The sequence below is a fragment of the Perca fluviatilis genome, chromosome 2 (genome assembly GCF_010015445.1).
Source record: "Perca fluviatilis chromosome 2, GENO_Pfluv_1.0, whole genome shotgun sequence".
Lineage (NCBI taxonomy): Eukaryota > Metazoa > Chordata > Actinopteri > Perciformes > Percidae > Perca > Perca fluviatilis.
Genome location: NC_053113.1, coordinates 45922420 through 45944042, shown reverse-complemented (window position 1 = coordinate 45944042; position 21623 = coordinate 45922420). Strand labels below are relative to the sequence as shown.

The following is a 21623-nucleotide window of genomic DNA, read 5'->3' as shown; positions in this document are numbered from 1 at the left end:
GACCCCGGATCCAACTCAGAATCCGACATAGCAGCCACAAAAAGCACAAAAGACAGCGTAAACAGGAATGCCATGCAACCGGTCAGGAAACGCACGCACTCTATTTCCTGAAACGACAACTGCCAACCGTGGAAGAGAGAGCAGATTTAAAGCAGGGTATCAAGCTGTGATAGGCTCGTCGACAAATGGTCGACCCTGATTGGTTTAACTAACAACAACAACACAGCTGTTCTGATTACTACTGACAAGTGACGTACCGTGAAACAGCTTATCATTATGAGTGATGGAAAAGTGAATGAAGTCTTCCTTTAAGAATTTACGCTGAGCTTCATGAGTTAAAATGTTATAGTCATTATTAAGTAGGGTTATAGACCTAAGGTTGTCTATTAATTTAGAATTTTTCCCAGGTTTGGGAAACGCCGCACGGCGGCCAAAACAACGGCGGAACGGGCCGCCACTCGCGGGCCGCCACTCGCAGGACACGGGGAAATGAAACACCACAACGGGGAAATGAAACGCCACAATAACGAGACGGTTGGGGTTAGGAAAAAAAAAAGAACGGGGAAGGGAACCGTCACACGCGGGACACACCGACAAATGAACTGCAACACGCGGGACAAAGGTACTGCCACACGCGGGGCGCGATCCCCGGTTTCCGGGGTGAAAGTCCTGTGTTTTCTGACCCATCCACCACCCGACCCCGACCAACCTCCCTACGCGGACTTTCGCCTTATCAACTACTCGCTACCATCAGCGTTCTGGGATCACGAAATATGCTTCCCATTAAAATGCATTGCTTTCAATTTCGTAATCGCCACACGAAAAAAACGGCATTTACGTAACCTGTCCACGACTTAATAGATTACAATAACGTGACTATATAACGACCTGGCGTGAGACTGGGCTGAAATAAATCTGCACTTTTTGGAATTCAAGAAGTCTGCCTGTCTATCTTTGAAACTCTGGCTACACTATTCAATTCAATTCAATTCAATTTTATTTATAGTATCAAATCATAACATAAGTTATCTCGAGACACTTTACAGATAGAGTAGGTCTAGACCACACTCTATAATTTAGAAAGCCCCAACAATTCCAACAATTCCAGTAATTCCCTCAAGAGCAAGCAGTGCGACAGTGGCGAGGAAAAACTCCCTCTTGGGAAGAAACCTCGGACAGACCCAGGCTCTTGGTAGGCGGTGTCTGACGAGCCGGTTGGGGGTGTGATGAACAGTGGCGATAGTAGTCACATTAATAATGGAACAGTGACTGGATGTAGCGGGAAGCTGCAGGGTTCAGCAGGACGCAGCATGACATTGCAGGGCATCGCTGAGCTCAGCAGGGAGTGCAGCAGGACCACGGCGACAGCTGCAACCAGGGTCTTGGTGCCAACGTTCTCCAAGGAAATACGCTGGGGGAAAAAAAAGCATAAGGACTCCGGGGAGTAAACTCCCCAGAAGCTAGGATTAGTAACAAGCATTTCTGGGACGGGCTGCACACAAATAGTAATAGTAATAGTAATAGAAACAGTAATAGAAAGGGAGAGGAGAGAGCAGCTCAGTGTGTCAAAGGAAGGAAGTCCCCCGGCAGTCTAGGACTATAACAGCGTAACTATAACAGGTAACTAAGAGAGACAGGTCATAAGGAGAGGTAGCTTTTCGGGCTTAGAACTCTCCCCCGCCGGATCTGGCTTGGCTGGCCTGCCTCCCTCTACTTTGTTATGTATTATTAATCTAACAATTATGAAGAGAAGCAGTTGGGCCAGTTAGGTGAACACTGCAACTCCTCACCCCTAACTATAAGCTTTATCAAATAGGAGAGTTTTAAGTTCATTCTTGAATGAGGTGACAGTTTCTGCCCCCCGAACCCAGATCGGGAGCTGGTTCCATAGGAGAGGAGCCTGATAACTGAAGGCTCTGGCTCCCATTCTACTTTTAGAGACTCTAGGTACCACCAGTAACTCTGCATTCTGGGAGCGCAGTGCTCTAGTGGGACAATAGGGTATTAGGAGCTCTTCTAGATATGATGGTGCTAGACCATTTAGAGCTTTGTAGGTCAAGAGAAGGACTTTAAACTCAATCCTGGATTCAACAGGAAGCCAATGCAGAGAAGCTAATACAGGAGAAATATGATCTCTTTTCTTAGTTCTTGTGAGAACACGCGCTGCAGCATTCTGGATCAGCTGGAGAGTCTTAAGAGACTTATTTGAGCAACCTGACAGTAGGGAATTACAATAGTCCAGCCTGGAAGTAACAAATGCATGGACTAGTTTTTCAGCGTCGTTTTGAGACAGGATATTCCTAATTTTGGCAATGTTACGAAGATGAAAAAAGGCTGTTCTTGAGGTTTGTTTTAGATTGGCATTAAAGGATATATCCTGATCAAAGATAACTCCTAAATTTCTAACAGTGGTGCTGGAGGCACTACATCACAGTTCCAGTTAGAGCTGGGGTCTCATTTATAAAACTGTGCGTAGGATCCTTACTATAAGTGTACGTATGCCCAAAAGCCCAAAATGGCGTACGACCCAAAAAAGTCAGATTTATAAAACCGTGTGTACGCACACCTGTAAGCAATGTTCCCTTTATAAATCAGAGATTACCTAACAAGCATTCGTACGTGGATCAGCCTCTTATCCCGCCCTGTACACACCCATTTTTAACCATAAATAGGCAATGCAAAGCACCTCGTGAATGCTGATCAGTATGTTAAAGACCCTGGCAGTTGTTCTTTCGTTACACCGAATCATGACAAATCATGCCGACTGGCGGAGAAAAAGCAAAAATCCTGATTCAGGAAATTGCTGCACCGCAGTATTTATGTTTACAATAATTTGTGATTGTTAACACCTTGCTAAAATCACAGCATCCACTAGTGGTATCCCCCACCCAGAGATAAAATTTAAAGACGAAAGTCTAATAGGCAAACACACTTATCTTCATGCAGGTTTTGTTATGAACAGTATTAAAGTTCGGACTGATAACGACGACATTAAGGGTAACGATTGCGCGAGAGCTTAATGGCTGTATTTCCAGACTTTGACATTTGATAATATATGCACAGTTTTAAAGACAGATATTTAGTTATTTACACTGTGTTCTGCCGTTATCTAATGCTAGGGTATTTGATGCTATCCTGTATTCCATGCAGTCGGGCCATCTCCTCCTCCTGCGCTCCATAGCGGAGTTGGAGATGTTTATGGAACAGTTATCACTCAGTACAAGCGCAAATGACACTTCTGGATTTCATCTTCATGGTAACGTGGATGATATATGAGTAAAAGAATGTGCGTGAGGCATCAACACTAAAAATATTTTTAGTGTTACTTATTCCCATTTACTCTCTGCAGTCTGACTTCAGTTGTCAGTTTGTCTCCAAAATGTGTGTATGCATGGTTCAAAGTTTGCGTGGAGGACCGCACATTCTCCCGTCAAGTTGTTTTTTTATAAATCACAACCTTTGTGTGGGAAGTGGCGTACGCACATTTTCAGCCCCGTTTTGTGCATAGGCCACATTTATAAACGAGACCCCTGGGGCCTCATTTATAAAACTGTGCGTCGATTCTATTCTGAAAGATTTTGTGCGCAAAAAAGTCAGAATTTTCGTAGCAAAAACATAACACCTTGCGGCGTATACCGGTACGCACTCTTCTCGTTATAAATACGGACGTGCGTTACCTCGTGCGGTCGTGCACGAGCCTCACGCTCCTCCCAAGGTCGTCCCATATTTGTCCTAATAAGGTCCATGTTAATCAATCAACCAATATTCCAGCCTTGAAAGGAGCCCTTGATCACCAATCACGAAACGGAAAAATGGGGAAAAAACCCGATTCAGTGATCGTGAAATCGATGTGCTCCTAACAGAGGTAGAACATCGAAACTAAATCCTGTTTGGAAGCCGTAACCCCAGTGTTCATATTGTTGTTACACAGCCTTAATACTTAATACAGATTTAGCTCAATTACCAATGATACATACATAATTTATTGTTCATATTTGTCATTTACCCCGAGATCACATTTATGATCATATGATCATTTTCGTTTTTTGTGAGAAAGGAAATTCAATTATTAAAAAGGTAAAAAATAGAAACAAGATTTTGGATCATTATTGGTGCAAAACACGCCCGCCGATAGGGGGGGACAAACGGGTCTGTTGTCCCGGGCCCACAGTAGGGGGGGGGGCAGAACTGGGCCCTCATTAAATTATGGATATTTGTGGAAAAAAATATGTAGCATAATATTTGAATTACATAAAAGCGTTTTATTTGTTTTCTTCCTAATTGTCCTGGAAATGGTGGTCAAGAACCCCCCCACCCCCAACATGAAAATGGTTTGGCCACTGATCAAAATTTGATATTGTCACTTGATTTGAAGTTCAGTACGCTCAAAATGTCCGGTCAGCACAAGTCCGGAGCTCGGAAAAGGAAAGAAAAGAGAAGAAGAAAATAGAGGCCTTAGAGATTTTCTAAACAAATATTTAAAAAAAGGTGGTGACGGTGAAGCTGGAACTGTCAACGTAGAGCAAGGTAAGAACCAGCGCAGCCAACGTTTACGAGCCATGTAACGTAACGCAACAGGCCAGCTCTAATGTTAACGTCCATTAGCTCGTATAAAAGCCTGACACAACACGTTAACTTTGACAGAAACAGTTGAGTTTGGTAGCTCCATCAGTAAGGATGAGACAGAGAGAGATCCAGATGCAGTCAGGTGACAGAGAGAGTGATGCGGGAGGGGCCCGCTGCCCCGCAACGGAGGGACAGAGTCAGGCTACCCGTGAGAGAGAAGAGAGAGAGAGAGAGAGAGTGATGCGGGAGGGGCCCGCTGCCCTGTCGGAGAGTCTGAGCAGGATGGATCAGAGACTGATTACACACTTAATTTCAGTGAGAGATGTGAGGAGAGGAAGAGCAAGGGAAAACGAGAGATCTGGCCGCGAGGGGGGGGCCCATCTAAGATCTCGTCCCGGGCCCAGGCAAGACTGTCAGCTGGCCTGGTGCAAAACATGTGAAAAGTGCTTGAAATGTGACAATTTGGTAACTTGTATGGTAACTGTGTGGGAATAGCAGGTGCAGAAAGACAACATTCCCACACACAGACACCTACAATCAGACACGACCACATAAAGACGCGCACGCTACGACACACACACACACACACACACACACACACACACACACACACACACACACACACACACACACACACACACACACACACACACACACACACACACACACACACACACACACACAGATACACATCAAACAAACAACGCATTTCGCGGGCGGGAGAGCAGCGGAGGAAAAGCGCATTTCCTTTCCGCTGCACGGTGTGGGAGGAGCCCCTGCCTCTCCCGTCTTGCTGGCAGCCCCTCGCCGCGGCGCGCGACCGGCTCTGGGTCGGTTTAGCAAGAACAGGATTGTTGGGTTCAGGAAAACAAAAACTGGGTTAGGTTCGGGAAAACGGGCATACCATCGGAGTTCACTAAAACGCAGTCAATAAAACCTTGGGAGCATTACGCACGATCACACGCGTGTGGTCAAAAGTTTGCGGAAAACTGGGAACAATTTTACGCATGGAAATTCTTTATAAATCCCGACTATTGCGAGGAATGTTGCGACGAAAAATTTCACCCTGCTTCACGCAACTTTTTCTTGCGTAACAGGTTTTATAAATGAGGACCCTGGTCTAGAGAAAACTATAATTTACAGACACCCAACAATTCCCCCACTTAGTACGCCTGTGACGAGAAATAATTTCATTTGAACAGGCAGAAACCTCGAACAGAATATAAGTGTTTATAATAGCATCATAAACACATTTCTTGTTGGGTTATAAGACATTTAAAAGCAATTGTTAACAAATTATAGACTGCTTAAGAACAAAAATAAAACCTTATGAGTTTGTGTTTATAATAGCATTACAATTTTTTTTTGAGTAACTTACCTACAGTATTAAGTCATTGTTAAATCTTTTATAAGCTTCTGTGTTGCTTTATTAAGAACAATACTTACTTTATTATGCAATATACAGTTACAGGAACTATTCCAGTTGCAACTACCGGATCTAAAGATCCAGAACAATGCCTAATTAAGGTTAACAAATCCTTTAATATGCACTTGTGTTGTGTGTGTGTGTGTGTGAACAAAGCCAGCAGGATAACTGGCTACCAACATCATCTTTGAGACGTTAGCTTCAGGTCCTGGTGATTCTCAGTAGTAGTAGAAATGATTGGAAAGATGAATGTAGGCTAGTTTATCGGAGATTTACTACAGCTGTCCTTTGCAATTGCAGGCATAAAGAGATTCTCAAGTTTGAATGAACAATACATGGTTATTATTAAACATACACAATTTCTGTACTTCTAGATTTTTACAGTAATATCGTTAATAACTTCCGGTAGGTGAAACACTGTAGGCTACCCATATTTATTTTCATTTTATTAAGTTATAATAGCCATGTAAAAGCATCAAACCACATGTTAAGGCACTAAGGAAGGACACCCCCCCCCCCAGTTAAAATAATCCAACTCGCGCCTTTTCAGTGTTCAATGCACGCGCCCATATATAATGTATGGTGTGTATGGAGTCCTACCTATAATTAGTAGGTGGATTTCCTCTTTTTTTAAATCTGCAAAGGGTCTTTGAGTGTTGTAAAAAAACACTATATAAATAAAATGCATTATTATTATTATTATTATTATTATTATTATTATTATTATTATTATTATTATTATTATTCCTTATTACCTGAGCTCCGCGGTAGCAGCAGCAGCAGCAACAACAGGTGACCCATGTCCATGTGGCCCGTCTCTCTGCATCTCCGTCTGTCTTCCTGCCTGTCTGCTCTCTGCTCTGATAATCCTGTGTGCCGTCCTCAGTCTATCTTCATACAGAAAGAGGTGGAGCTTTACTACAATACTGTACTTAGGACGACACACCACATTTTAGGCATTAGCTTATACAGCTGCAAAAACAACACACATACTGTAGCTCAGATGATTAACACTTCACAAAAAGTGAAGAGCATATCAAGTGATTACAAAGTCCTGGTAGGGACTCACCGTATGATACATGATGGACAGCTATGGAGTGTTTTGCAGTTGTGGTAGTGCAAAAGTAAACAGTACAGTGATTTAATCAGTGCAAAGCTGTACATTTGCATCAGCAGCGGTCATTGTCAAGATAGCCAACATCCTGTTCAGTGTCCTTTCCTCTGCAGTTGATGTGATGCACTCCGGCTCTGTGCCAAACACAGCTTTTCTTACCAGCCTGTCCCAGTGGACCTCTTCTTAATGCTGCCTTCCCAGCACACAACAGCATAAAAAAGGACTCTAGCCATGGCAATACAGTTTAATCTTGCTCAGAGTCACTACTGGTATGGTATTCCTCAGAATCATTATCAAAGTTAATTTCTGTTTCAGTCAGAACTTGAACATAACAGTTCTTTGCATGCTTTGCCATGCTGTTGTTTGCTTACTTGTTCTTCATCGTCAAGCTCTGTAGACCTTGGATCCCATCTTGAAGCAGGCCCCACGTCTCACCTTACACGTTAAAACACATTGAGCATTTATTAATTAGAAACTTTCAGAAATATTGTAATGTATGCCAAGTATAACACAAATACATACTGTACCTGATGTCACATTAGAAAGCTGGGATGACATCTGCTTCAGCGTGTCTGCACGGGTGCAAAGAGACTTCCAATGCTTGTTCATCTCTGCAATAAGAATCCTCTTCTCCTCCTCAAGTCTCCTTACTGCCATCACTGTGTCAAACGCCTTCCTTTTCGTCCTTAGATCTACAGAGTCAGGAATACATAGATGAAACATAAGTCAGTTGTATTTAAGATTAGCATTTAAAGATTTTCTGGGGCTACAATTGAAGCATGACAGATTTTGTGCCACTATGCAACTATTTCACATAGTCAACGGAATTGTGAACATACCACCGTGTGTAAGCTGCCATGGCCAAACAATCTCATCAGATAGAATGGTGTCCAAGGTCAGTTTTTCTGCATTAGGTACCAAGGTGTTATACTTGTCCACTACAGAATTTAAATTTTGTTTTTCCTCCCTGATCTTTCGGCGGATCCGGGCACGTCCTTTGCATCCGTCATGATCTTTATAAAGACGCTGAGACCTTCTCTTAACACTTGCCACCAGCTCCTCAATTTGGCTGGCTACAGCAGCAACGTCAGCATCATTTGGGGATGTTGTTGCTGAGAGGAAGAAATCAAGAGATAAGAAATATTCTTCTTGATTACATGAAAAAAATATTATTTCTGGTGTATGTGAGCCTCAACAATATTTTAATATTTCTCTGTAACTGAGAGGCTACACTTGTAGCTAAGGTTGAGTATAGTTAGGTTAGTTAGGTTATGTATTGTCCCCATGGGGATAATCTTTTCCATACGTCATGAGCAATCAGAGTATGTGCTCTTTGACTATGATTACAATGAGCCTCTTTGGAATTGCAGCCAAGCTTAGTCAGTTTAGTACAACTGAAACAGGTTCAAGGCTACATGCAATTGCTACAAGCTAAATTCAAAGCATGACAAGACATTCAAAGTGATAGAGATTCTAAAATAAAAAATATATTTCATTACTTTCATAATTCTACAACCACAGAAGTGATACATCAAGCAGCATATCAAACAGTATAAAACAGTATATTATACCTTCTGCCCACTCATTGATATCAATGATCCAGCTTTCCAGTTGATTGTCTGTGATGTCCATTTCCGTTTTCATGGCCTCCAGGTTATGCAACTGGCATTGCAGGGCTACTGTGGCCTTCAAACACAAATGACAATGAAGGAAATTGCTACAAATTTGACTATTGTTGATAAGGATTGTAAAGTACCTTCACTATTAGAAAACCACATAGAACACTAATTAAATATACAGTATACTTGTATATACGTGGACGATCACGTAGGTAGTATGAACATTTAATATTTTATATCAAGAAACTGAAAAATACACACATGCAACCATCCATTTATTTCATTGTATTGAATAATATCTGTGTAAGTCTTCCCTATATTTTTGTGATATATGACACTTTATTTTTTTTTTTAACTTTTGTTTGTTCCAGCGCATGGCCATGACCGTCAGCATGTCTACGCGTCCTGCAAAAATCAAAAATATGAGATTATCACCCTTCTTTCCAGTAGCAATAGGAGAAGAAACTGTGCAGACTTCTTGGGTACAACAAACTTTTCCAAGATAATAACTTACAGTATAGAACTATGGTACTAAACTGCTGTCTTGTGCCTTCGATTAAAGTTCCATTAAAGGGTTAGGTAAATAGCACAGGATAGTGAAGAAGTAGCATGAAACAGTGGCACAGGACAGTAGGCAAATGGTACTCTGATGTGTATTTTTTGATCACACTCCCCCTCCTCTTATTATCCTCACTACAAATAAAATAGGATGATGGTATTGTAATCGATCCATCCATCTGTGTTAAATATTCTGAGCTTTATATTTTCAGAGTCAGCATATATGCATTAGCTCAAAGTGGCTCACCATTGTCATCAGGATCAAAATTTACTGGTTACCTTACCTGCTTTTGACATGTGCTTTGTGGTAACAGCAATCCTCGAGAGGAAGGCATTGCACTGCTCCACCTCTTCCCCAAGAGTCGAACCAGCCCCTTCCTGATACGCTCCACTCCATTTTACCTTTAAAAAAGAAAACAAAAAACAAAACCTAAGTGGCAACAATCCTATGCAGGTTTTTAGGGAAAGAAAATGTCATGGACAATCTTTTTTTTTTCTTACCTCACATTTGAAATCGTGAGCTTTGGCATGAAAAACAGAAAGAAATGGCTTCATGGTGAGGAGCTGCTGAAGCTCAGGGCATTTCTCTGTCACTCTCCGGAGGTAAGGCCAGTACTTGCATGCCACATCCATAGCAAAAAATGTCACTGGCTTACAGGCCATTTGCTTTTTGAGGTACAGGGGTAGGCAAAAATCTCCCCCTGAACATATTGAGGGGCAACGGGGAGAACCCCATGACGGCACACAGCAAGTTCCAGGCCCTCCTCATCGTTTTTTCCTGACGACTTCTGAGATGTTTCACGCGCCGCTGACCACTGCCCTCCACAGACACCTCTTCCAGAGACCTAAACATGGAAGATGGTTAACAGTCCAAAGTTTTTCAAACAAAGTCCTCTGTAGGACGAGATGTTTTATAGGTAAATATAATGAAGTTGTGCAAGTTTACATGACTGGTTGAGGTATGGACGTAGTCGACGAATCTTCCGACGTCATCATCATTCGCGATGAACACGCCATCAAAGATGGCTTGTTCCTCCGATCTAAATAAAATAGATACATATTAACTTTAAATATTCATATAATAATAATAATAATAACAATAATAATAATAATAACAATATATTTCCAATTCACAGCAGATACTTTCAAAGTAATGAACCGTCAATGCACACACAGGATTTTGTAAGTACCTTGCTGCACTCTTGAATCTGTAGTGCTTGCGGTTTCCATCAACAGATACTGCAAGCATGTCTGGGCTGCACGCTGGGCAGTCAAAGTGGTCCACCAGGCATAATTTGTCCACTTCAAATCGGACAGCTTCCCACTCAAAGAAGCTTTTACGGAAGCTGTCTGCTGTGATGTTTCCGCTCTGTTTCAAAAGAGTTCAGTAAAAGAGAACAAAAGAGAACAGTAAAACGGATCAAATTAAAGAATATTGTACTAAAGATCCATATTTTTATCTTATTCTGACATTTTCTTTTCACACTTACCTCACTTCCTGTACCTCACTTCCTTTTCTCCCCTGTCTTCATCACTGGCTTTTGTTTCCATCCTGATTACCTGATTGAGTTCACCTGGTCACTCCTTATTTAAGACTGCACTCACTCTTAATCAGTCTCTTCAACACCTTCACATGGGGCGGCAGCTGGTAAGATGAAGTTTACTTTGCACCTTAGTTCTTGATAACATGTTTGATATTTGCATGACAGCTTTATTTGGTTACTTTATGATTATCATGTGAGGATATTTATTTTGTTAAGTTGTAATTTCTATTTTGTTTCTTCCCAGATTCTCCAACCCATGTGTGTCTGTTCTGTTATGTTATCCAGTATCATTTGCCTCACCCTTTGCTAAATAAATCTTCATTGAATGGACTGAACTTCTCTCTGGCTTATTCATGCATTCTGACCGATGCCCCATGACGATGGCAATCAACCTCTAAACCTGAACCCTCCTAAACATGGTCCTTCGAGCCGGAGTTATACCATTGGCATGGATGATGTAAAGCCATTAGATGGGACTCCTCGACGTTCTGATCGGAAAACTCAACCTCCTGCTTATCTAGAAGATTATGAAGTTCAATATCCTGGTGTGAAAGGTGCTGCTTGCCAGACAGTATGCCCACATCATACAACAGACACACATGGGTCGCAGGATGACGGTAAAGAGCAAGATAAGATGAATGATCCTCCTGTGCCAATTGATCATGTTGAAATCATGAAGGAAATTTTAGTGACAATGAGGGGTATTCAGCATATGATGGGTAGATCTACTCCTCATTCCTCCTGTTCATCCAGGCCTGGGTTATCTACAGGGAGTAGACACTCAGTGCATGCCCCAACAGCAGTTTCTCAAGCACAACAGGAAGCAGCTCGATTTCCAAGTGTTGAATTGCAACATCACTCTTCCTCCTGTCCACCAGTGATCAGACATCATCCTGTTGCTATTTCGTCGAGCCTGCCCTATTTACCTGACTTTCCAAACCTCGATAATGCAATTCCTTCAGCTGGTACATCTGGACCAATCCTTTTACAAGAGCTGCCACCTCCCAGTTTTCCTGCAGCACCAGCAGAGGTCAACCTACAAAGTTCATGTGCTCAGCCTCTTGTTTCCTTCTCCCCCCAGCAGAGGCAGTATTCCCCTTTAAGGCCTCAGTCTTCTACATCTCATAGTCACCACAAACGGAGACCTTTGGCACCCCCTACAGGCAGAACACATGTATACAAGCTTGAGGGTCCTTCTTTCCCAGACCTTACTCGAGAGGATGAAATACAGTACAGGATGTTACGGATGGCACTTAATAATTTACTCAACCCCAATGAAACGGAGCATTTCAAATATCATGTTCTCCTGGATCATCTTAAAGTGGACCAAGCCAAATGACTAGCTCTGGCCTTTTCCTATGCTTCTGACCCATACACACAAGCCATTGACGCTCTTGATGAACGTTATGGGCAACCTAGACAACTAGCACTGAAGGAGCTCAGGAACATCATGGATCTCCCTCCTATTAGAGCAGGTGATGGTCATGCTCTCGATAACTTTGCTCTTCGTGTTCAAGCACTGGTTGGTCTGCTTAGCACTATGGAAGATCAAGGACATGCAGAACTTCTCTGTGGCTCTCATGTGGATTGTCTACTTGACAAGCTGCCTGCAGAACACTCCAGCCGCTTTAAACGGCATGTCTACAGAAACCGAGGTATCATGGCGTATGACTTGCTTGTGTTCTCATCTTGGTTGCAATCTGAAGCTCGTTGTCAATCCAGAAAAGAGATTTCCATCTTCTCCAATGAACAAAGACATCCCCGTAAGTTCATACCTGCTCCAACCACAATTCTACATGGGGCACACAAACTCTATGAATCCACGCCAACCCAAGAACTACTTCCAAAGTCAAGAGCAACCTGTGCATACTGCCGATCATGTGAACATCATATCAGCAGATGTTCTGAGTTCATAGATAAGACAAAAGCTCAAAAGTTAAACTGGATAAAGGACAATAAACGCTGTTGGCGCTGTGCTCGCACTCACCAAGCCGCTAAGTGTGACCTGCAGAAGTCCTGTGCCACCTGCAAAGGAAGACATCTACAAATACTGTGTGAGATGAATCAAAGATCCAATAATCCTTCTACCTCTGTGAGGACATTATATCTGGACCGACCAAGTGACTGCAATGGCGTACTCCTGAAAGTTGTAAAAGTACTGCTTCGGAATGGGAAGAAAACCTTGGAGACTTATGCTGTCCTTGATGATGGTTCTCAACGTACCATTCTTCTGCAGTCAGCTGCTCAGCATCTTTGCCTGAAAGGTAAAGCTGAAGAACTATCACTCAGAACTGTTCGCCAAGATGTTGAAACTCTTCATGGCTCATCTGTACGTTTTCAGCTCTCTCCTGTTGCATACCCTGAGAAAACTTTCACCATCAATCATGCATTTACTGCAAGCCAGTTAGCACTCTCGGATCACACCTACCCTGTGCTTTCTCTTCAAAGGAAATACAAGCATCTCCAAGGGATTCCATTACCATCCATTAACAAAGCATCACCACTGCTGCTCATAGGCTCAGATCATATCCACTTAATCACTCCTATTGTTCCTGTCAGACTAGGCCCTCCTAGGTCACCAGCAGCTGTCAAAACCTGTCTAGGATGGACACTTCAAGGCCCTATCACAGACTTCCAACCACAAGATACCGCTGTGCCTGTCCAATGTCTGTTTACATCCTTCAGTTCCCCTGCAGATGAATTGCACTACAATGTTGAAAAACTCTGGAAACTTGACACTCTACCTAGTGATCTTAAATTCTACAACTTTAACACGTCTTCAAACAGTCCAGAATGCGGCAGCGAGACTTTTAAAAGGCATTCGTAAATACGAACACATCACTCCAATTTTAGCTTCCCTTCACTGGTTGCCGGTTCGTTTTAGGGTCGATTTTAAAATTCTTTTATTTGTTTATAAATGTCTTAACAATCAAGCTCCCCTCTATTTATCGGAGCTCCTAGAGCAATACACTCCTTCCAGGGATCTTAGGTCAGGTACACAGAAACTTTTATCCATACCACGGTACAGGTTAAAACACAGAGGTTATCGTGCCTTTGCCATTGCTGGCCTGACACTATGGAATAGCTTGCCCTCTCATATTCGTTCTGCTTCTGACTTGTCAGTTTTCAAGTCACTCTTGAAAACACACTTTTATTCAATTGCTTTTAATAGTGTTTAATTTGTTTTTAATTTTTCTTATTTTGTCTGTCGTGTGATATTCTATTGCTCTGTAAAGCACATTGGTCAGCTTGTCTGTATAAATAGTGCTGTATAAGTAAATTTTGACTTGACTTGACTTGACTCTACCTGTACACAGTGAGAAAGCGGTCATCAGATCAAGGCAAGACAAACAAGCCCTGAAGCGCCTTGAACAGGCCACAGAAAGAGTTCAAGTCAATAGAGTTGAACGCTATGCCACTCCCCTTCTTAGGCTAGCAAATTCTCCTCCTCTAAACATTCCTCATTCTGCAGTAATGTCACGACTTCGTAACACTGAAACTCAACTATCAAAGGATCCTGAGAAGGCCATATCATACTGTGATCAAATTGCTAAGCTTGAAAAGGCTGGTTATGTGGCCAAGCTGACCCCTGAAGAGGTTCACAGCAGCAACGAAGCTTGGTACATTCCTCACCATATGGTAACGCATAACCACAAAGATCGAGTTGTGTTTGACTGTTCATTCACTTTCCAAGGACAAAGCCTCAATAAGTATCTGTTACCAGGACCAATCCTTGGGCCGTCACTCCTTGGTGTATTGCTGCGTTTCAGGCAACATGCCATAGCAGTAAGTGGTGACATTAAAGGCATGTTTCACCAAATCCGTCTCCTGCCTCCAGACCGGCCCCTTCTTCGATTCCTGTGGCGTGATATGAACAAAGATATTCCCCCTACAGTGTACCAATGGCAAGTCCTTCCCTTCGGTACCACTTGTAGTCCCTGTTGTGCAATTTATGCCCTGCAGAAACGTGAAGGACAACGAACCTGATGAATCTGACTGGATGGAGTTGAAAAGGTCTTACTTCTGTGGTATTATCAACACTGCTGCTAATAGTTTCAAGACTTACCAAGAGCTTCTGGATGTCACTGCCAAATCCCTTACCAACCTGACTAATCAAAATCCTTCTGCAACAGACTATCTGAAAGCAGAACAGGAAATCCTCCGACAAGCACAGGCGGACAGTTTTGGTGAGGACCTAGCTTTTCTCCAAGATCAGAAACCACTTCCACCACATAGTCGCTTACTATGTTTATCCCCAGAACTGTGCAGTACCACTGGACTAATTCATGTTGGAGGTCGATTACGTCAAAACGATCAACTAGATGTGGAGTCAATTCATCCAATTGTACTTGATCCCACTCACAATGTGACAAAACTGATCATTCAGGATTATGATGGAATTCTGCATCACACTGGATCAGAGAGACTCTTTGCTGAAATACGTCGAAAGTTTTGGATATTGAAAGGACGAGAGGCAGTACGCCGACATCAGCGCAACTGTGTTTCATGTCAGCAGTGGAGAGCGAAACCAATCTTCCCAAAGATGGCTGATTTACCTGCTGCTCGTCTCAGGTTATTTAAACCTCCCTTCTACTCAACAGGAACAGATTGTTTTGGACCATACAATGTCAAGATCGGCCGCCGATCTGAGAAAAGATGGGGTATAATATTCAAATGCCTCACAACACAATGTGTACATCTTGACCTCCTCTGTCATATGGATGCAGACTCCTTCCTCATGGCCCTCCGACGATTCATTTCTCGGAGTGGAAAACCAAACGAGATCCTATGTGATCAAGGAACCAACTTTAGAGGAGGAAACAAAGAATTACAGGACGCTCTGAATAACCTTTCTCCCACTCTCCAGTCAGTACTGGCAACGAGAAAAATCCACTTCCATTTCAATCCTCCACACGCACCCTGCTTCGGTGGAGTCTGGGAGAGGGAAGTACGCTCGGTAAAGAGTGCTCTCAGGACAACCATTGGTGCACAAATGGTTACTGAAGAGGTTTTGAGAACCGTGTTAATTGAAATTGAAGGCATCCTTAATTCAAAACCACTCGGCTATGTGTCTTCCGATATCGCAGATGTTGACCCAGTCACTCCCAACCTTCTCATCATGGGACGACATGATGCAGCACTCCCTCTAGTGTCCTACCCAGACTCTGATCTTCACAGTAAACGGAGATGGCGCCATGCCCAAATATTGTCTGACCATTTTTGGAAACACTACATCAAATCCTATCTACCATCACTTCAAACACGACACAAATGGCAGCAGGACAAACCAGATCTGCAACTAAACTCCATTGTGATGATTGTTGACTCGCAGCTACCAAGAGCCCTTTGGCCTGTAGGAAAGGTGACTCGCCTCCTACCAAGCAAAGATGGCCACATTAGGACAGCTGCAGTTACAGTGAAAGAAAAGTCCTATGTCAGACCTGTAGTTCATCTAATCCCCCTTCCTGGCCTACCTGATGACCGTTGATTCTGGTTTGGTCTTTAAACACATTTCTAACTAGAAATCTGGGGGCGGCTGTACTAAAGATCCATATTTTTATCTTATTCTGACATTTTCTTTTCACACTTACCTCACTTCCTGTACCTCACTTCCTTTTCTCCCCTGTCTTCATCACTGGCTTTTGTTTCTTTGTTTCCATCCTGATTACCTGATTGAGTTCACCTGGTCACTCCTTATTTAAGACTGCACTCACTCTCAGTCAGTCTCTTCAACACCTTCACATGGGGCGGCAGCTGGTAAGATGAAGTTTACTTTGCACCTTAGTTCTTGATAACATGTTTGATATTTGCATGACAGCTTTATTTGGTTACTTTATGATTATCATGTGAGGATATTTATTTTGTTAAGTTGTAATTTCTATTTTGTTTCTTCCCAGATTCTCCAACCCATGTGTGTCTGTTCTGTTATGTTATCCAGTATCATTTGCCTCACCCTTTGCTAAATAAATCTTCATTGAATGGACTGAACTTCTCTCTGGCTTATTCATGCATTCTGACCGATGCCCCATGACGATGGCAATCAACCTCTAAACCTGAACCCTCCTAAACAAATATACTACACTGAATTAAAATGCTCTAAGTGGATACATTTCTGGATGTTTGAACTATTTTCGTAACCACTCCTTAGAATACATATCAAAGGAAATAATGTGTAAACTTCACTCATACACACTGGTGTATTTGGGGGATCTGGCCATTAAACATACAGGATATTGTGTGACATTCAGTCCAAATCTATACTCCGAGGGCTACAACAGCTTCCATATTGTTTAATAGTAGGCCTGTGCTATGTTTGGCACATTAATCTAAGGGAACACTTCTGGGATCGGGAAATGATACTGGGGAGAATATGTCAAAGTCTGTAGCCAATGGAGTTGAAGTTGAGATCTTCAGAATGACCTGTTTTTTCAGAAATGTCGCCGTGCAAACTGCATGACTGATGAAAGTCTAAATTTTTTTTTCCCGCGCAAATGAGGAAAACAGTGCAAATGTTCATGTGTACTTTCTATCATCATCATCATCATCATGCCCTCATAGTATTATTCCTTGAGTTACGCAATTATTACCACAAATACTTACACGGCCAAAGCGAACAGTACGTTGATCCAGCATTCTAAGAAATGCTTGGCTAGACAGCCCTGGTGCTGCCATCTTCAGCTCTTCAAAAGAAAAAAGGACATCTGTTGCGTACACTGTTGAATGGTGAGAAGTGGCAGGCCAGTAGTCATTGCGGATCAGGTCATCCACTCCAGGACTCCAAGTGGCTTCACATGCCTTGCATCTGGTCTGAGGCAATCTGAGATCATATCGCCCTGGAAAAAGAAGGAAATATATACTGACAGTTAATTCTGACAGACGCAAACTGTCATTCTGACAACTGATATGGGAATCTTTGACTAAGGATGAATCAGGGGGACACTTCTACAAACATTTTGTAAGGCACTCTATTGGAAGTCACACTTTCCTCAGGCAAATTAACTATCCCCATTCAAACAAAGGTTCATTGTTTTCCTCCACATAGGTGGGCCCATCCAATCTAATCAACACAGAACCAACTGACCCCTCTGGATTTCCAGCCATGATAAAGAAAAGTTCTGGATGTGTTCCACAATGTAACATGTATGAATGTAACATAATCATGATTCAAATATTCATATAGTTGTGACAGAAAGTGAAAGGGAGTAGATATGGAGTGTGATCAGCAAATAGCTGTGGGTGAAATTCTCCAGCCACTTCTACAGAAGTGACCCCCACCCCACCCATAAAGTTCTTCTTACCATTCATTGTAACCACAACTATGGACTGTCCTGCGTTGACAGTGGACGATCCTCGTAGACAACCACATATTGTCTCTGGCATCTCCAAAGGTACAAGATGCTCTTGAAAGAAAAGAAAAAACACATGAATGTGAATTAAAGATTAACATAGTTATTTACTGGCAAAAAAAAATTAATTTATTTTTTTAAGATTACTTTTTGGGCATTTTAAGCCTTTATTTTGATAAGACAGGTGAAGTCATGAAAGGGGAGAGAGAGGGGGGAATGACATGGAGCAAAGGGCTGCAGGTTGGGGTCAAACCCAGGCCCGCTGCGTCGAGGAGTAAACCTCTGTATATGGGCGCCTGCTCTACCAACTGAGCTATCTGGGCGCCCTACTGGCAACTATTTTTAAACCAGATGTACTTGACGGCTTCATCGACCTATCAGAAAACAGCATTTAACGTAATTTCCCTTGTGAGATTAATAAAGAATTATTATTAGTTTTTCTGGTGATAACTGGAATCAACAAGTCTGAGAATGTGACTTTCAAATACTACAACTTACCACACTGGGTTAAAACCCTCTCCACAACACAAGTTGTGGGAGGCAATGGATGAAAAAATCCATGTGTCATTGAATCCCTGTTGTGGAACACTTGACCTCGGTGGACCCTGACATCACACTGGCCACAGAGGAATGGGTGTGGTCGGCAGTCACAACAACGAATAACGGCTGGACCGTTTCCACAGTGTTGGCAGATCCGAGTTGCCGCATGTTGTCCAGCCACCATGGTGTTGACCAGACGGGGTCTCTCTTTCTCCCACCACCCTGATATGAGGCTCTTTCTGGTCGACCAGTCTGTTGAGGCTTGAGGTGGCGTTTCATCCTCACGGATGTCCTCACCCAGTGAGCGTTTAAGCTCTTGAAGGAAGGACTCTGTTAAAACAATGAACAATATTGAACAAAAGACAATGGCATTGAACAATGGCCATTTTATAATAAATTAATATACTGTTTGGAACCAGTGCAGTCAAAATAAAGAACACACCCGCAGTAACAGAAGGAAAGTCACTGGTCACTTCCCCACTGGTGTCCGGAGCCCTGACATTAGAGACACCAGTCTTCCGACTCTGGCTGTGACTGGGACCTGCTATAACAAAAAGGCTGTTGCTTTTTACAGGCAATGACACACTGATGCTATAGGCACAGGTATATAATAGTATGTTCTAATTCAAACCCATGACTTGTGATCATGTTGTATACCATTCCAAGATGTAAAACTAGATATGGAGATAAAGTACACATTTAAATTAACATGAATGTCAAAAAAATCTGACCTGCTGTTTGCGGGATGATCTAGGCCTGCCGTAAATAATGTTTCCATCACTGTCCCTCTTATTCCACCTAACGTCTTGCTTGCTGTTTGATGGATGACTGGTGGAAGGCTGACTGGTGGATGGTTCTGCTGACTGGCTAATGAGCTGTTGGAGGTTTTGGAGGTGAGCCTGATGTTCAGCCTCATCGACAACGTCACTCATCTCCTTCAGGAGACAGTCCAACTCAGGATCAGACATGATACACAATATAAAACACACACAGGGACAAACAAAAGACAAGACAGACAAACAAAAAACTCCACTCCAGAGGGAGGGGCGGAAGGAGGGGAGGGAGGGGCGGAGAGGGAGAGACAGTAAGACAGCAAGAGAAAGAGAACACAATACAACAGTAGAGAGAGTAACAAGATACAAGACAAACGTGGCTCTGAAAAGTGCCTTTTTTTTGTTATAAGATGCTGCTAATATTAAGTATTTGGAAAGGACAGGGATTAAGGAACCTGCAGAGAAAGAGAAGAAACAAATCAAAATAGAATAGATCACCTAACTACATCACATTCACAATATAAAGATTGATACATTAAATATATCAATAAAAATAAGTATAATATAAATAATAATAAGTATAATATAAATAAAAATAAGTATAATATCAATAAAAATAAGTAATTGTGTGAGCAAGGGTTAATCATATTTTGATTATATATAGCTATAGCTATATATACAGGATACATAGGATGGCAACCATTTAGCTTAGCTGCTAATGTGGCAACCAAAAGCCACATGCCTGGTTGCCTAGTTGACAACCACTTCAAAAAGTTAATGTTGAGCCCTGAATACAGCTGGCGCAGAAATGAGGTCCAAACGTGTTATACATATATGTAACTTGTTACAAATATCTGCCAATGCCAAAAGTACATGTCCAAATCAATATCAATAAACAAGCACCAAGAGCTCCGAGTTAGCTAATCTAGCTAGCTAGCTAGCAGAGGCTCCGGCTAGCTACTTTGCATTTCATTTTGATTCAACAAACAGTTGTATTATGTCATTGTCTTTCTAATACAGCTCTCACAGTGTGGTTATCAACAAATACGAGAACATGTTTTTTGGCCATAACTTCATCATTTAGGACATGTAAATGTTTATTCATTTCTCTTGCTTATTTGATCGTTGTACTTACCATGGAATCGCACTGGGCAATGGCTTTCCGGGATCGTCGCACACAGTGACGCGATACATAAAATTGCGCTAAAATAGCAATCATAATGAAAAATTACAGTCTTAATATTTTTTTTATCCTTGCTCTAACCCTAACCTAACTACCCAAAAAATATAAGATAAGTAAGCAAATTGGACCAGACAGAATACAGAATTATAGGATAGAGTGTTGTTTACCCATAGCAACAGTTGCTATGCGTCGCTGGTTGGTTGGAATCAAATGGATGAGAACGTAAAAAAAAGTAAAAAAAGAAAAACAGTAGGCTCACTATTAGCCTTTGTAAATTGAAATACCATCAACAATTATAAAATATCCCACCTACATTAAGGCATGTTTTAAGCCTACAGCAAAATATGCAACTCCTGTAATTATGTCATTTTAATGCAGCCCAAAATTATATATTAAAAAAAAATCGGTGCGATTCAGAGAATGGTTTCTGCCCCACGAAAATGTATGTATGTAAAATCTGCCACCGCACCAATGATTAACAGTCTATGCACCGCACGCTACTGCAAAATACATATTTGTAGCACAAAATCAATCCCTGAAATCATACTTTCCAGCGCAGGCAAAACGCTGGATGGCTAACCCCATTCCGTCAAAATCCAAAGATGAGGGATTTGCATTCAAATCTATGGGATGACCCTCTACGGTGTCAAGCGACGAAGAGGGAGTACATTCACAAATCCATGGGTGACCCTCTTCGGTGTCAGGCGACGAATAGGGGGTACCCTCAACGTCGGCTTATGGACGTCTGGGGGAAATGACCAAACGGCAATATGTGACGAATAGGGATGAGACTGTGTTGGTAGTTGCATCCATGCCGTGCACGGTGCAATTGCACCTCCCAAAGTTATCAAGTGCGCATACACGAACGGTCTACATCCCCCTTCATGTGCACGGGTCGGGATATTCTTTAGCCTTCCACATCAGACTTTCACCAGTGGTTTTGCAACTATGAAA

At 42.2% G+C, this 21623-nt stretch overlaps 2 protein-coding genes across 2 annotated transcripts; both read right to left on the bottom strand.

Annotated features, from left to right (window-relative positions):
- Positions 1-574: 574 nt before the first annotated feature.
- On the bottom strand, positions 575-9946 carry LOC120551918. Its single transcript, XM_039789518.1, has 9 exons — positions 9785-9946; positions 9568-9685; positions 9082-9130; positions 8678-8792; positions 7946-8218; positions 7634-7798; positions 7478-7541; positions 6748-6879; positions 575-602 (listed from the first exon to the last, which is right to left on the bottom strand). The coding sequence occupies exons 2-9, from the start codon at positions 9678-9680 to the stop codon at positions 575-577; spliced, it is 939 nt and encodes a 312-aa protein (XP_039645452.1). The 5' UTR covers positions 9681-9685; positions 9785-9946.
- Positions 9928-19681, bottom strand: LOC120551915. The gene is made up of 9 exons (XM_039789504.1): positions 19445-19681; positions 19371-19387; positions 19156-19277; positions 18672-19043; positions 18126-18227; positions 17428-17660; positions 10474-10652; positions 10230-10323; positions 9928-10128 (listed from the first exon to the last, which is right to left on the bottom strand). The coding sequence occupies exons 1-9, from the start codon at positions 19679-19681 to the stop codon at positions 9928-9930; spliced, it is 1557 nt and encodes a 518-aa protein (XP_039645438.1).
- Positions 19682-21623: the final 1942 nt, after the last annotated feature.